The sequence below is a fragment of the Salvia splendens genome, chromosome 3 (assembly GCF_004379255.2).
Source record: "Salvia splendens isolate huo1 chromosome 3, SspV2, whole genome shotgun sequence".
NCBI lineage: Eukaryota > Viridiplantae > Streptophyta > Magnoliopsida > Lamiales > Lamiaceae > Salvia > Salvia splendens.
The window spans coordinates 11,965,951-11,978,044 of NC_056034.1; the positions used below are offsets into that span (position 1 = coordinate 11,965,951).

Consider the following 12,094-nt stretch of genomic DNA (forward strand, 5'->3'; position numbering starts at 1 on the left):
CAAAACTGCAATCAAATCCTTAGTTAACTACTAATTAATTGTCATAACTAACACTTAATTAATTGTTAATTGCAGCCGCTTCCCCCACCATCGTTTTGTTCCAAAAAATAATGTCGTGATGGAAAAAAACATCATTTTAATCTAAAAAGTTTATAAATATAACAAATTTTTATGACCTGAAACACACTGACACTCATTAATTAATGATTAAGATTTCTGACCTGAATCATCTTCTTTCCAAACTGACACTCGTTAATTAAGTCTTGGCGGTTGCTACTACCAAGTACCAATAGAATCTTGCTCTCCAAAAATAAAAATAAAATGACTAAATAAAATAAAATAAAATAAAAATATTTTAGATATACTCCATAGAACAATGACTTAAAATAAAATTTTGTACTTAGAGAATATAAATTGGATAATAAATAGACAATGCATACTAAAATACAAATATTCTGATATTCCAACGATATACGTAAGCTCCAATGCTGACTAAAAAGTGGGTTCCACGCGCTTTGGTGACTCGAGCTTTCCACCTTCATTAATCCTTCATACTCCATGAAAATGAAGCTATAATCACTCCGCTAAACCTAATTCGAAATCCCATTTTAAAATTTGTACCTCTGGATTCAGCTGATCCCTAAAAACCGAATCTTTTTTGTTCAATTTAAAGTCTTTCTTGGACGCATCCCCTCAAATTCCAAAAAAAAAGAAACATCCAAACCAATTAACTCACCACTAGTAACATGCTGATGAAACTTGTATTGTTTTTCCTAAAACATTAATTTAATTCTCCGTAGGACCACCGGATGTTTGGTGTTTTGGTTCCCCCAACTAGCAAATTTGCTTCCGATTCTCTCACTCAGGCACCCGTGATTATTTTATTTGCAGATATTCACGCATTTATAGTTTTATACAGTACCCAATATTTACCAGCTTTTGCAATTTTAAAGCGTCGGAGGCCGTGGTTTGTGGGTGGTGAAGTTGTCGACATGTCTCATAAGCGCCACGGACGAGAAGAAGGTGGTTCCATCGATGAGAAGCGTTTGAGGAAATCTCATTCCTTTAGAAGGTAGTTGGCTGGCTCAAGAAAAAATTTGATGATTTTTGCTCATGATCCGTTTCTTAATTTTTTTATGCCATGGAAAATTAGTGATGGGAGTTTCATGACTGCTGATTTCTATTTGAGGGTTATGTGTTAGTCATTAGTATGTAGAGGTGATCAACTATGTCTTGGAGTTTAGGAGATTTAATTGAGGAATCAATTTCTGTAACTTAATAGTAGTATAGTTTTTAGGAATTGGTTCATCTAAGGAGAAGAGTAAAATGAGCATTTGCATGCTTGTGTTAACTCATTGTATTTTAAGGGGGTAAGTTGGACTGTTGGATTCCCTAAGACCAGGTTCATTGATCTGCATCTTGGTTCGTCTGAGTTTCGATAGTACTAGGATGTTAAGTTTGCTGATTCTCCTTTTTTGCTACTTCTCATAGTGTAGTGCTGGAAGTGATCAACTTGATAAGAATGCAAAATCTCATGAACCCACTGCTGGAGCCTCTGATTCGTCGAGTTGTAAGTATAATTGAAATGTTTGCTTTACATATATCTGCGATTTACATTGTTTTCACCATTTCTTGTATTTTAGTTTTTCATTCCATTTATTGGGAGAGTATATAACTTGGTCAGTTGATATCGTTACCACGTAACTCGCCATTAAACTCGTGGTGGCAGAAGCCTATATTTTACTCTTATATATTTCAGAAAACAACGCGATATTGTTTAACACTAAGAAAATTTATTATCTGCTTGCATCTAATTTGTTTTAGTGTCTTATGTTATCTTGTTTGTTGCACACCTTTTCTTGATTCCATAAATTAAATGTCTGTATTAATATCATTAACTACTTAAAATTGTGTGCTCAATTACTTATAATATGTGTAGGCTATCTAGTATTTCCTTTTCCAGGCACAGGTTCTGATCGATGAAGTGATGCACTATTTATTAACACTAAAAATACTTGCGAGTTTACAGGGTAGATCTAGTATAGCTAAAGATCAGTACCGAAATATCGAGCACAGGAAACAAAATTGCAACTGACTATCATATACTAAGCGTCACAACCTATTTAGAGAAACGGAGTTTTGGGTTTTGGTTTTATAAACTAGACACAAAAAAACAAGCATAAAAACAATAAAATATACAAAGCAGGCTAAAGAATGTAGAGTTTTAGGATACAACTACTACGACTGAGTGATGATTAATCTCACAGAACCTTTACCTTTATGTGTCTTTAGGATTATTAGGAAAGTCGCGATTCTAGGATAAGCCCTCTCTCGAGTGCTCTTATCCAATAGATTAGACTCTAACTATCAAAGTCTCATTCCAATAGATTAGATTCTAACTCCTTAAGTTTCTAAAAGTCAAGCCCTCACAAAGGGTCCCCTCTCTCGAGTGCAGATAAATATATGTGTTGTACTCGTTCCTTTTACCACGTAAAACTAGCTATCTCTCGATTAATCTAGTTAGACGGACATAGTTCTAAAGTTGGATAGACAAAAGAACAATAAAAGCACAAAAACAAGCAAAACAATCACAAGAGCTAGAAAAAGGTTCAATTCAATAAATCAAAACATATTCATAATAGTTTTTACCAAAAAATCTACAAATGATGTTTAACTACTCATAGACAAGTAGTAAAAACAAAAATAAAAGTACTAGACATGAAAGAAATTGATAAAACCCAAGGTTGAATCTTCAATCTTCAGTGTTTTCTTGCCTGGATCTGTAGAGCTCCGCTCTAATGAAAGATGGATGAATTATGTGTGGAAGATGGAATGGAAGAATGTGTAGAGGGGGAAGGATCGGAGGTTATGAGATAAAGATTATAAATTAGGTTAGAGGTATTTATAGGTGGGGAAAAGGTTTATTTTTTTATAATTTTCGTGGCCTTCAAGAAATGGGAGAGATTTGGCTTCATAGTATAATAATTTCTTTTCTTCCGTGAATTTCCGCCTAAATTCCAGCCAGCTTTGACTGCACTGCGCAATGTTCGTAGAATAGTCATAACTTTCTCCACAGAACTCCGATTGAGACGTGTGAGATATCCACGCAAAGCTCTTTCGAAGACGAAGAGAATGGTATGCATTAAGCACTGATTGGAATTCACATTTGCTGGAAAAATTGGCTTGAACTGACGCTGCTGCACTTTGGCCTTTTTCATATTTTTCTATCATTTATCAACGAACACGTCAAAAATAACAATTGTATAAAATATGCAATTTAAGAACATAATTTACATGATTGACATTTAAAACAAGTCAAATCTAGCCCTTAAAAACATGCGAAATTCGTGTTTGTCAACTCCCCCAAACTTAATTATTTGTTTGTCCTCAAACAAAACAAGAGAAAAACAAATTAAGAAACACGAATGTTAAGAACTAAACTTCATAGTTGCCTCAAAAATTGTAACAAGAAATAAAGAGTTTGACAAGAATACAAATCAAATCAAGCAAAGCTTATTAGTGCATTTTCATTACCACCTCATTGATCACCTTGAAGTACATGCGCTCACAAGTGTTTAGAAGTGTGTTTATCACTCACTCACAAAGTGTATATTGGAAAAAGTGTATGCTCTCAGATCATGCAACATGCAAAGTTTACCATAGGCTTGCTCGAAGTCTAATCTCTCTTCTACTTTATGTGGTTAAAATCAAAAATCCGAAAGGTCTTTATTTTAGGTTATAATGTATGCTCTTTGGTAAGGTGAGGAAATATGGCTAAAAAGTGACTAAACTCAAACATAGCAAAAGTGATCAATTTCTACTACATCAAACTTAGCACTCCACCAACAATTCAAATCTCAGTAAATTCCAGACTTTGTCTAAATTTTTCTCACTTCCCAAATTCCTTTGATGTTTTCTTTTCCTTTTCATTTTTTTTCTTTTGTACATCCTTTTTTTTTATTTCCTTTTTTTTCACAACCAAATATCTCATTCAAACCATAGATGACTTTACACTTTTCACAACCACACTACTTTTCTTTCTATCTTATCTCTCCAACTCTTTTCACAAAATATAAACTAAAATTCACCAAGAGTGTATGGATATTCTCCTTTATTTAGCTTCCAAAGAAAAAGGCTTTAAAGGTTCAAAGTGGCTAGCTAGGGAAAAATATTTTGAATAAGGTCAATAATTTGGATATATAAAGTAGCTAAGAAGGATGGCCTAACGTCCTCTTTTATCATTAAAACACTACGTAGACTTAGGCATACTAGGAGCAAGTTCTAGAAATAAATACAGGAATGCAGATAAATCACATAAGAAAGAAATTTATGGCTCAAGTCTCACAAGGAAAAAACATGATGCAAACAAGTAATTCATTATTTATGCACCTTTTCACTAAACCTTCAAATCAATGCATCAAGTCAACTCAACCAACACATAAATGAACTTTTTATCATAGGCAACTCGGTTTGATGTCCCTAAACATGAGTATTTCTAAGTTTTCTATGTTATGCTCATGACAAGATTCACCTAGGGTTTACTAAAAAAAACTAACAAAAACAAACTAATCTAAAACTAACAAAAATAAGTAAAAACAACTAAACTCACGGTCCACTACTTCATCCCCCCAAACTTATTCAAAACTACGTTAAGAATAAGTTTGAAAAGTCGGTAGGGATGTGAGTAAACTAGGAAAACAAAATAAACTAAAACAACAAAAGAAAAGTGAAAAAAAATGATACCAATGTTGGGTTGCCTCCCAACAAGTGCTTGGTTAACGTCTTTAGCTTGACGTTCTTTGAAGCTCATAAGTTATCCCCATTCTCGGGACTTTCTTTGGGATGTCTTTTGTACCTACAATTTCGCAATATGAGTATAGAATGAAGAAAATTGTAGTAGAGTCCAATGCATAATATGTGGCAATCCCCCAAACTTTAATCATATCAAGACATAAAATATGCAAATCAAATTATCTGCCTTAACATGATCATTTTTCATCCCACATATCTCTATCCCCAATCAATTGCAAGAATCTTCAACAATAGACCAAGATTAAGCAAAACACTTAAGCTCTAAATATACACAATTCATGCAAGAATAAAATAGCTTCACAATGCTATGAACATGAACTATGTGTATCAACAATCAAGCCAAAGTGATATTCAATTTTCACCTACAAAGGTCAAATATACTCGATCATACCCAACCAATAATTAATTCCAAAAATCCAAAAACATACAAATCCATCATTCTCCATCAAACTCTAATCCAAACTACCAATACATATCAACAACAAAGTCATTTAATGAAAGAATTCAAGTTCAATGCTCAGAAATTACAAGAAGAACATACCTTGTGTTGGTTGACAGTTGAACACACAAGAATAATTGGTAGAATCCAAAGAACTTGATTAAGTAATGTGAATTTGAAGAGTGTGTGTGACTTATGCAGAGAAAATAAAATATCAAGTGTTGTAGCAGATGATTGTATCTTGTACCGGAGCGGAGGGTAATCCATTGTTGTGCTTCGTGCTATCCTCAAATAGCAACCCTTGCAAAACAGATAAAAAATTTTTTGAAATAAAACTTATACAAAATATTACACTCTAAATTAGTATTATCAACCGTTCTACAATATCAGCTTAAAGCAATAATATTCTCCGGCAACGGCGCCAAAAACTTGATGCACTATTTATTAGCACTAAAAATACCTGCAAGTTTACAGGGTAGATCTAGTATAGCTAAAGGTCAGTACCGGGATATCGAACGCAGGAAATAAGATTGCAACTGACTATCATATACTAAGCGTCACATACTATTTAGAGACACGGAGTTTTGGGTTTTGGTTTTATAAACTAGACACAAAAAAACAAGCATAAAAAATAAGATATACTCCCTCCGTCCCATTAAATATGCAACATTTGCTTTTCGGCACATGATTTTATGCAATATTGTTTTGTGAGTTAATGAAGAGAGAGTAAAGTAAGAGAGAAGAAAAAGTAGAGTGAGTATTGTTTCCATTTTTAGAAACGTTTCATTTTTAATGGGACAGACTAAAAAGGAAAATGTTTCATTTCTAATGGGACAGAGGGAGTACAAATCAGACTAAAAAATGTAGAGTTTTAGGATACAACTACTACGACCTAGTGATGATTAATCTCACAAAACCTTTACCTTTATGTGTCTTTAGGATTATTAGGAAAGTCGCGATTCTAGGATAAGCCCTCTCTCGAGTGCTCTTATCCAGTAGATTAGACTCTAACTATCAAAGTCTCATTCCAATAGATTAGATTCTAACTCCATAAGTTCCTAAAACTCAAGCCCTCACAAAGGGTCCCCTCTCTCGAATGCAGATAAACATATGTGTTGTACTCATTCCTTTTATCACGTAAAACTAGTTATCTCTCGATTAATCTAGTTAGACGGACATAGTTCTAAAGTTGGTCAGACAAAAGAACAATAAAAGCACAAGAACAAGCAAAACAATCACAAGAGCTAGAAAAGGGTTCAATTCAATAAATCAAAACATTTTCATAATAGTTTTCACCAAAAAAATCTACAAATGATGTTTAACTACTCATAGACAAGTAGTAAAAACAAAAATAAAAGTACTAGACATGAAAGAAATTGATAAAACCCAAGGTAGAATCTTCAATGTTCAGTGTTTTCTTGTCTGGATCTGCAGAGCTCCGCTCCAATGGAAGATGAATGAATTATGTGTGGAAGATAGAATGGAAGAATGTGTAGATGGGGAAGGATTGGAGGCTCTGAGATAAAGATTATGAATTAGGTTAGAGGTATTTATAGGTGGGAAAAAGGTTTATTTTTTGATAATTTTCTTGGCCTTCAAGAAATGAGAGGGATTTGGCTTCACAATATAATAATTTCTTTTTTCTTCCGTGAATTCCCGCCAACTTTGACTGCACTGCGCAATGTTCGTAAAATAGTCATAACTTTCTCCACATAACTCCGATTGAGAGGGTGAGATATTCACGCGAAAGCTCTTTCGAAGACGAAGAGAATGATATGCATTAAGCACTGATTGGACTTCACATTTGCTGGAAAAATCAGCTTGAACTGACGCTGCTGCACTTTGGCTTTTTTTCACATTTTTTTATCATTTATCAACAAACACGTCAAAAATACCAATTGTATAAAATATGCAATTTAATTACATAATTTGCATGATTGACATTTAAAACTAGTCCTTAAAAACATGCAAAATCTGTGTTTGTCATGAAGGGAAATGTTAATTACTAATATTTAGTTTGTTTCGACTCGAGCTCTCAGGTCAAGGAGGAGGTGGACTCAGCATTAAGGAAGTATATAGTTTCCGCCAAACGGTATGCCATCAGTCCTTGGTTCAAAGAGACAGTTTTATTAACCAGGAATTTTCACACTATTCATACACCATCATGCCTTTTGGATCAAATTTGCAGGAATTCTGGGAAAGATCCCTGCTCTTCTGATCCAAAGAGTATACAGTTACAGTTACAGTTGCAGTTAAAATTTTTGAATGCTATATCTCTTCCCGTTTTCACTGGGACTCGTATCGAGGGAGACTCTGGCACAAGTGTGGAAGTTGCTTTAGTTGACGTTCATACTGGGGAAGTTGTTTCTAATGGTGCTTGGTCCTCTGCAAAGGTGGAAATAGTAGTACTTGAAGGAGATTTTGATGGTGACGAGGGAGATAGTTGGACCCTGGATGAGTTCGCAAATAATATAGTGAGAGAGCGGGAAGGCAAAAAGCCTCTTTTAACCGGAGATGTGATCTTGACCCTTAACAATGGCATGGGATCAGTGGGTGATATTTCATTTACGGATAATTCAAGCTGGACAAGAAGTCGTAAGTTCAGATTGGGGGCTAGATTGGTAGATGATGCTGGTGGTCTCAGAATAAGAGAGGCCAGAACAGATCCCTTTGTTGTCAGGGATCATCGTGGAGAATGTGAGTTCACTCCCTTTATTTTCTAATCTCTCTCTTATTGCCATTGTTATGCATTCGTCAAGGCCGATGAAAGTGGAAACATAAGAGTTATATATGTAGATGTCTATAATGTGCAACAGTATAGTGAATACTGGGGCCATCTTGGTTGACCTTTTTCCATTTTGTATTTCGCCTTTCAAGTGTACAAGAAGCACCATCCTCCATCCCTGACTGATGAAGTTTGGCGGTTGGAGAAAATTGGAAAAGACGGAGCATTTCACAAACGGCTGAGCAAGGAAGGAATCAGGACCGTGCATGATTTCCTGCTCTTGCTCTCCTTGGACCCCACAAGGCTTCGAAACGTAAAAATATTATCAAACTCATCCTGTATTCATAATCACGAGATATGTTTAATATACTGTTACATTAAGATCCATAGCAAGTAGTAGTAAAAAGTTGTTGATATTCCTGCAGATCCTCGGGAATGGCATGTCCACTAAGAAGTGGGAAGTCACTATGGAGCATGCTCGGACATGTGTACTGGACAAAAAGTTGTACATGTACACCCCCGCACCTCCAGGACAGAATGGTGTTGTTTTTAATGTAGTTGGACAAGTGGTCGGAATATTCTCCGATGGCCAGTATGTGGCCTCTGATAAGTTGTCCGATGATGAAAAGGTTGCCTTATGCTATTTATTTACCTTTATAGTATTGATGTGTAATATCTTGATAGGATGAGTTACTGATTTCACTGTAATTGCATTCTGTGTTGAGTTCAGGCAGATGCTCATCAGTTGGTCACCTCCGCATTTAGATTTCATGAGAAAATTGTGATCATAGACGAATCGGCCCTTAATATGCCTACCTCCTCGCCATGCGTATCCAACGCTGAACCTTCCCCGAACTTGCTCTCTGAGGGTAGTTACCAGCAAGATTCTACAACTTCTCAGAACATGAGCAGATCCACCTACTCTCAACTAGTAGATTCTTCCCCGGATTTTATGCAGTCATTCTATCCCTTTGGAGCTTCCAATAGCTTCGACTACTATCTTCCTGGTATCGACCCAATGGAAATCAGGTATGACCAGCCTCTAGGTTTCCCTAGTCAGGTCATGGACACCTCAATCTGCGACACTGATACCATGGCCGGGGCATTCTCCCAAAGCGAGCATTTAAAGTATTTTGAGGCAGATTGTTCTTTACGGAGTCCCAATGATAGAAATCATAAAGGGTGGAACTTTTTGGCGTGTGTATTGAGATGGCGGTTCTCTGTGAAAAGAATCGTGTCTAGGAAAAGCCGGTGCTAGGTTGATATCTTGATGACATGCCGCTGTTGGTATATACATGTGTTCGTCGTGACCATTCATTTGTCGAATGTTAAAATGATCTGCCCGACTAGATGTTGCGCGCAGTTATTATCTATATAGAAGTTTGATGGAAGCTTTTATGTATAATTGTTAGTGAAAATGGGCATTCATTTATTTAGGGGGTTGAAGGTGAAGGTATTTCTACTACTATTGGTATAAAACAGATTGGTTATGAGGGTATTCTTTCTTTCAATGCTTGATTCAAGCCGGTTTTAGTATTCCAATGCAAAATGTGTGAATTATTCTTCTATTTGTTGCCAATACATTGTCTGTTTACATTGATCATATTTGAGCAACTATGAGTAAATTCTACATACTATAATGAGCACAATTTCACACAAATCACTGATTCTTTCTTGAATATTGCAAAAACTTTCAAGAGAGATGCTATTACACAATATACTTGAAAAATACTTGGGAGAATACTTTGTGGAAAAACAGATCAAACAAGAAGCATAGACAGAAACCTTTTAATACAAAAAAGATGTAACATAGTTACTAATATGTATATACATCGTATGTTGTAAAGCTTAATACTTATACAAAAGCGAATACGCAGCCCTGTTATTGCAATGCCTGAGAATCATAATGCTTTGCATCTACATTTTACAAACCTTGCTGTCTTCGCACATTTCCTTCTGCAAAATAAGTTATCAAAATCCAGTCGTTTAGTAGTTTTAAACATACAGATTTTGTGATGCACTTCAATTCTCGTATGCCTGACTTTCACGCTGTGGCAGCATTTATTCGACTATAAATAGTGTGGAAAAATAATATACGAGATTGAAAAAGATGCATCATTTATGGATGCAAGCACATGCATACCTTTTTCCTCCTTGCCTCCAAAACTTCTTCTAGTGGTGGTCGGCCTGTGCAACGTCAAATAAATTTGTAAGGCATCAACATCAGTGAAGATCGAGATGTGGAAAAGGTGTCCTGAAAGACAGGAGAGGCACCTGTGACTTGAAGACGATATTTAGCCCAAACTCCATACACAGCATCTGCAATGCTTGCAATCTGTGGGTCACACATTGTCATCAGTTCACTCAATAGATGAAAGAAGCTTCCAGTGGAGGAAAGAGACAGAGGATAACAGCACATTATTTGAAGATGTCGAAGCTGGACTTACAGGTTCATATTTTGTAATGGCATAAACCCATCCCAAACCAACAGCTTCATAAAGTTTTCTGAATGCCTGCATAGGTGAAATCTCGTGTTATATGCTGCTTGAAAGTTGAAAGATAACTCAACAAACTCAACCTAAATTCAAGAAAATTAACTTTCGGACCTACCTATTCTATGAGAAGTTTGTATGCATCTATCAGCTACAAAAATATACATAAATGTTTAGTTATGCATTCAAGCATCAACCATAATAGTAGTATTTGATAAGGTTGTATGAACACTCATCAAATTTAATAGTACTACTTGTTGTGAAGGGTGAATGCCATTTCTGAGGGAGGTTTGCAACTTGCAGTTTCTAAGTTGATTTTGTCTGCACACATGAGTAGCAATACACAGGACAGCTATATCAATCATCTAGGAACGTGTGAACTACCTCAAAGCCACAAGTAAACTAGATAGGGTGTCAACCATCAGAGAGTACTAAGAGTCCATTATATAAAGATTCAACAGGAAAAAGTAAAATGAAATGGAGTTGACATGAAACTAAGAGTTAGAAGTAGAAAGAGTGAAACACAAAAATATTAACCTCAACATCTTTCACAACAGTCCCATCTGATTGAATTGCGTGGATTCGTCCCATTACCTGTATTTGGAGGAAAATCAGAAAAAGTTAGCTACAGCAGAATCAAAAGAAGCATGTCTGTTGTAACTAACATTGCATTTCATCATTTTAGACAACCTTGGCTCATGCCCTTGAAGCCAAAAACAGATAACTCTAAAGATTCTTTTGCAAGATTGACAAAACCAATCTATATAGTAGTAATAACTAAAAAGGACAGATATCATCAGGTTAAGGGAGAAATTACAGTTTCGTAATCAAGGCCTTGATTATCCTCTGGACTGTACTCATCCGAGCTTATGTCCACGAATTTAATAGTTCTGTATCCTTCATTGCTCTCTCTCAGCACATTAACCTGATAACAACATGATTCAAGGTAAAATTCCTTTTCAAAACACTAATAAATCAGATAATATATCATGATTCGATCCAACGATCACGAAAAATATCGTTTCAACTTTGTGATTACCTCCCTCATGCATAAAGGACACTCCCCATCATAAAGCATCTTAACCTTCCAATTCTCAGATGATCCCTCCCCACTTTCTTTATTCAGAGGCTTACTATCCACAACTGATCCATTTACTGCTCGAATTGAAAATCTCACTCCTGGAAATGAAAAGAAAATTCAAATTCAAACACTGTCGAACTCTACTCTCCAAATTTACACTCCAAACTTGGTCATCGGAAAGGAAAAATCATACTATCACATATATAAACTTCGAAGATTTTACCAAAAAAAATAACATCAACAAAAAATTAAAGCCGCAAATCACTCACAGAATATTAAATCGAAAACATGTATGATATGTTCATACCCGATTTACAGCGAGGAATAGGGGATGGCTTGAGCAAAGGGATTGAAGCAGAGACATTGTGTGATGTTGGGAAATGACGAGGGACGGAGAAGAGGCGGGTGTTTGAACGTCTTCCAACAGAGATTGCTCCTCGTAACGCCATCAACGATTATTCTTGCTTTCGTATAGAGAAATGCGGTTTCAATTTCCATATTTTTGCGCTTGTGAGTTTTCTGTTGCTACCAACTGTTGTGCTTAC

General features: G+C 35.7%; 2 protein-coding genes across 3 annotated transcripts; one reads left to right on the forward strand and one right to left on the reverse strand.

Moving 5' to 3' along the window:
• The first annotated feature begins 556 nt into the window (after window positions 1-556).
• Window positions 557-9,555, forward strand: LOC121794967 (calmodulin-binding protein 60 A-like). Of its 2 annotated transcripts, none has more exons than XM_042193382.1 (7): window positions 557-1,072; window positions 1,492-1,570; window positions 7,291-7,343; window positions 7,440-7,948; window positions 8,129-8,289; window positions 8,402-8,605; window positions 8,707-9,555. In XM_042193382.1, the coding sequence occupies exons 1-7, from the start codon at window positions 810-812 to the stop codon at window positions 9,232-9,234; spliced, it is 1,797 nt and encodes a 598-aa protein (XP_042049316.1). In that variant the 5' UTR covers window positions 557-809; the 3' UTR covers window positions 9,235-9,555. The 2 variants fall into 2 exon arrangements, with proteins under 2 accessions (XP_042049316.1, XP_042049317.1); XM_042193383.1 differs by having other exon boundaries at window positions 558-1,072; window positions 1,497-1,570.
• Window positions 9,556-9,738: 183 nt separating this feature from the next.
• On the reverse strand, window positions 9,739-12,072 carry LOC121794968 (uncharacterized protein At5g50100, chloroplastic-like). Its single transcript, XM_042193384.1, has 8 exons — window positions 11,857-12,072; window positions 11,508-11,647; window positions 11,286-11,393; window positions 11,006-11,062; window positions 10,424-10,489; window positions 10,251-10,311; window positions 10,120-10,163; window positions 9,739-9,932 (listed from the first exon to the last, which is right to left on the reverse strand). The coding sequence occupies exons 1-8, from the start codon at window positions 11,996-11,998 to the stop codon at window positions 9,894-9,896; spliced, it is 657 nt and encodes a 218-aa protein (XP_042049318.1). The 5' UTR covers window positions 11,999-12,072; the 3' UTR covers window positions 9,739-9,893.
• Between the last annotated feature and the right edge of the window lie 22 nt (window positions 12,073-12,094).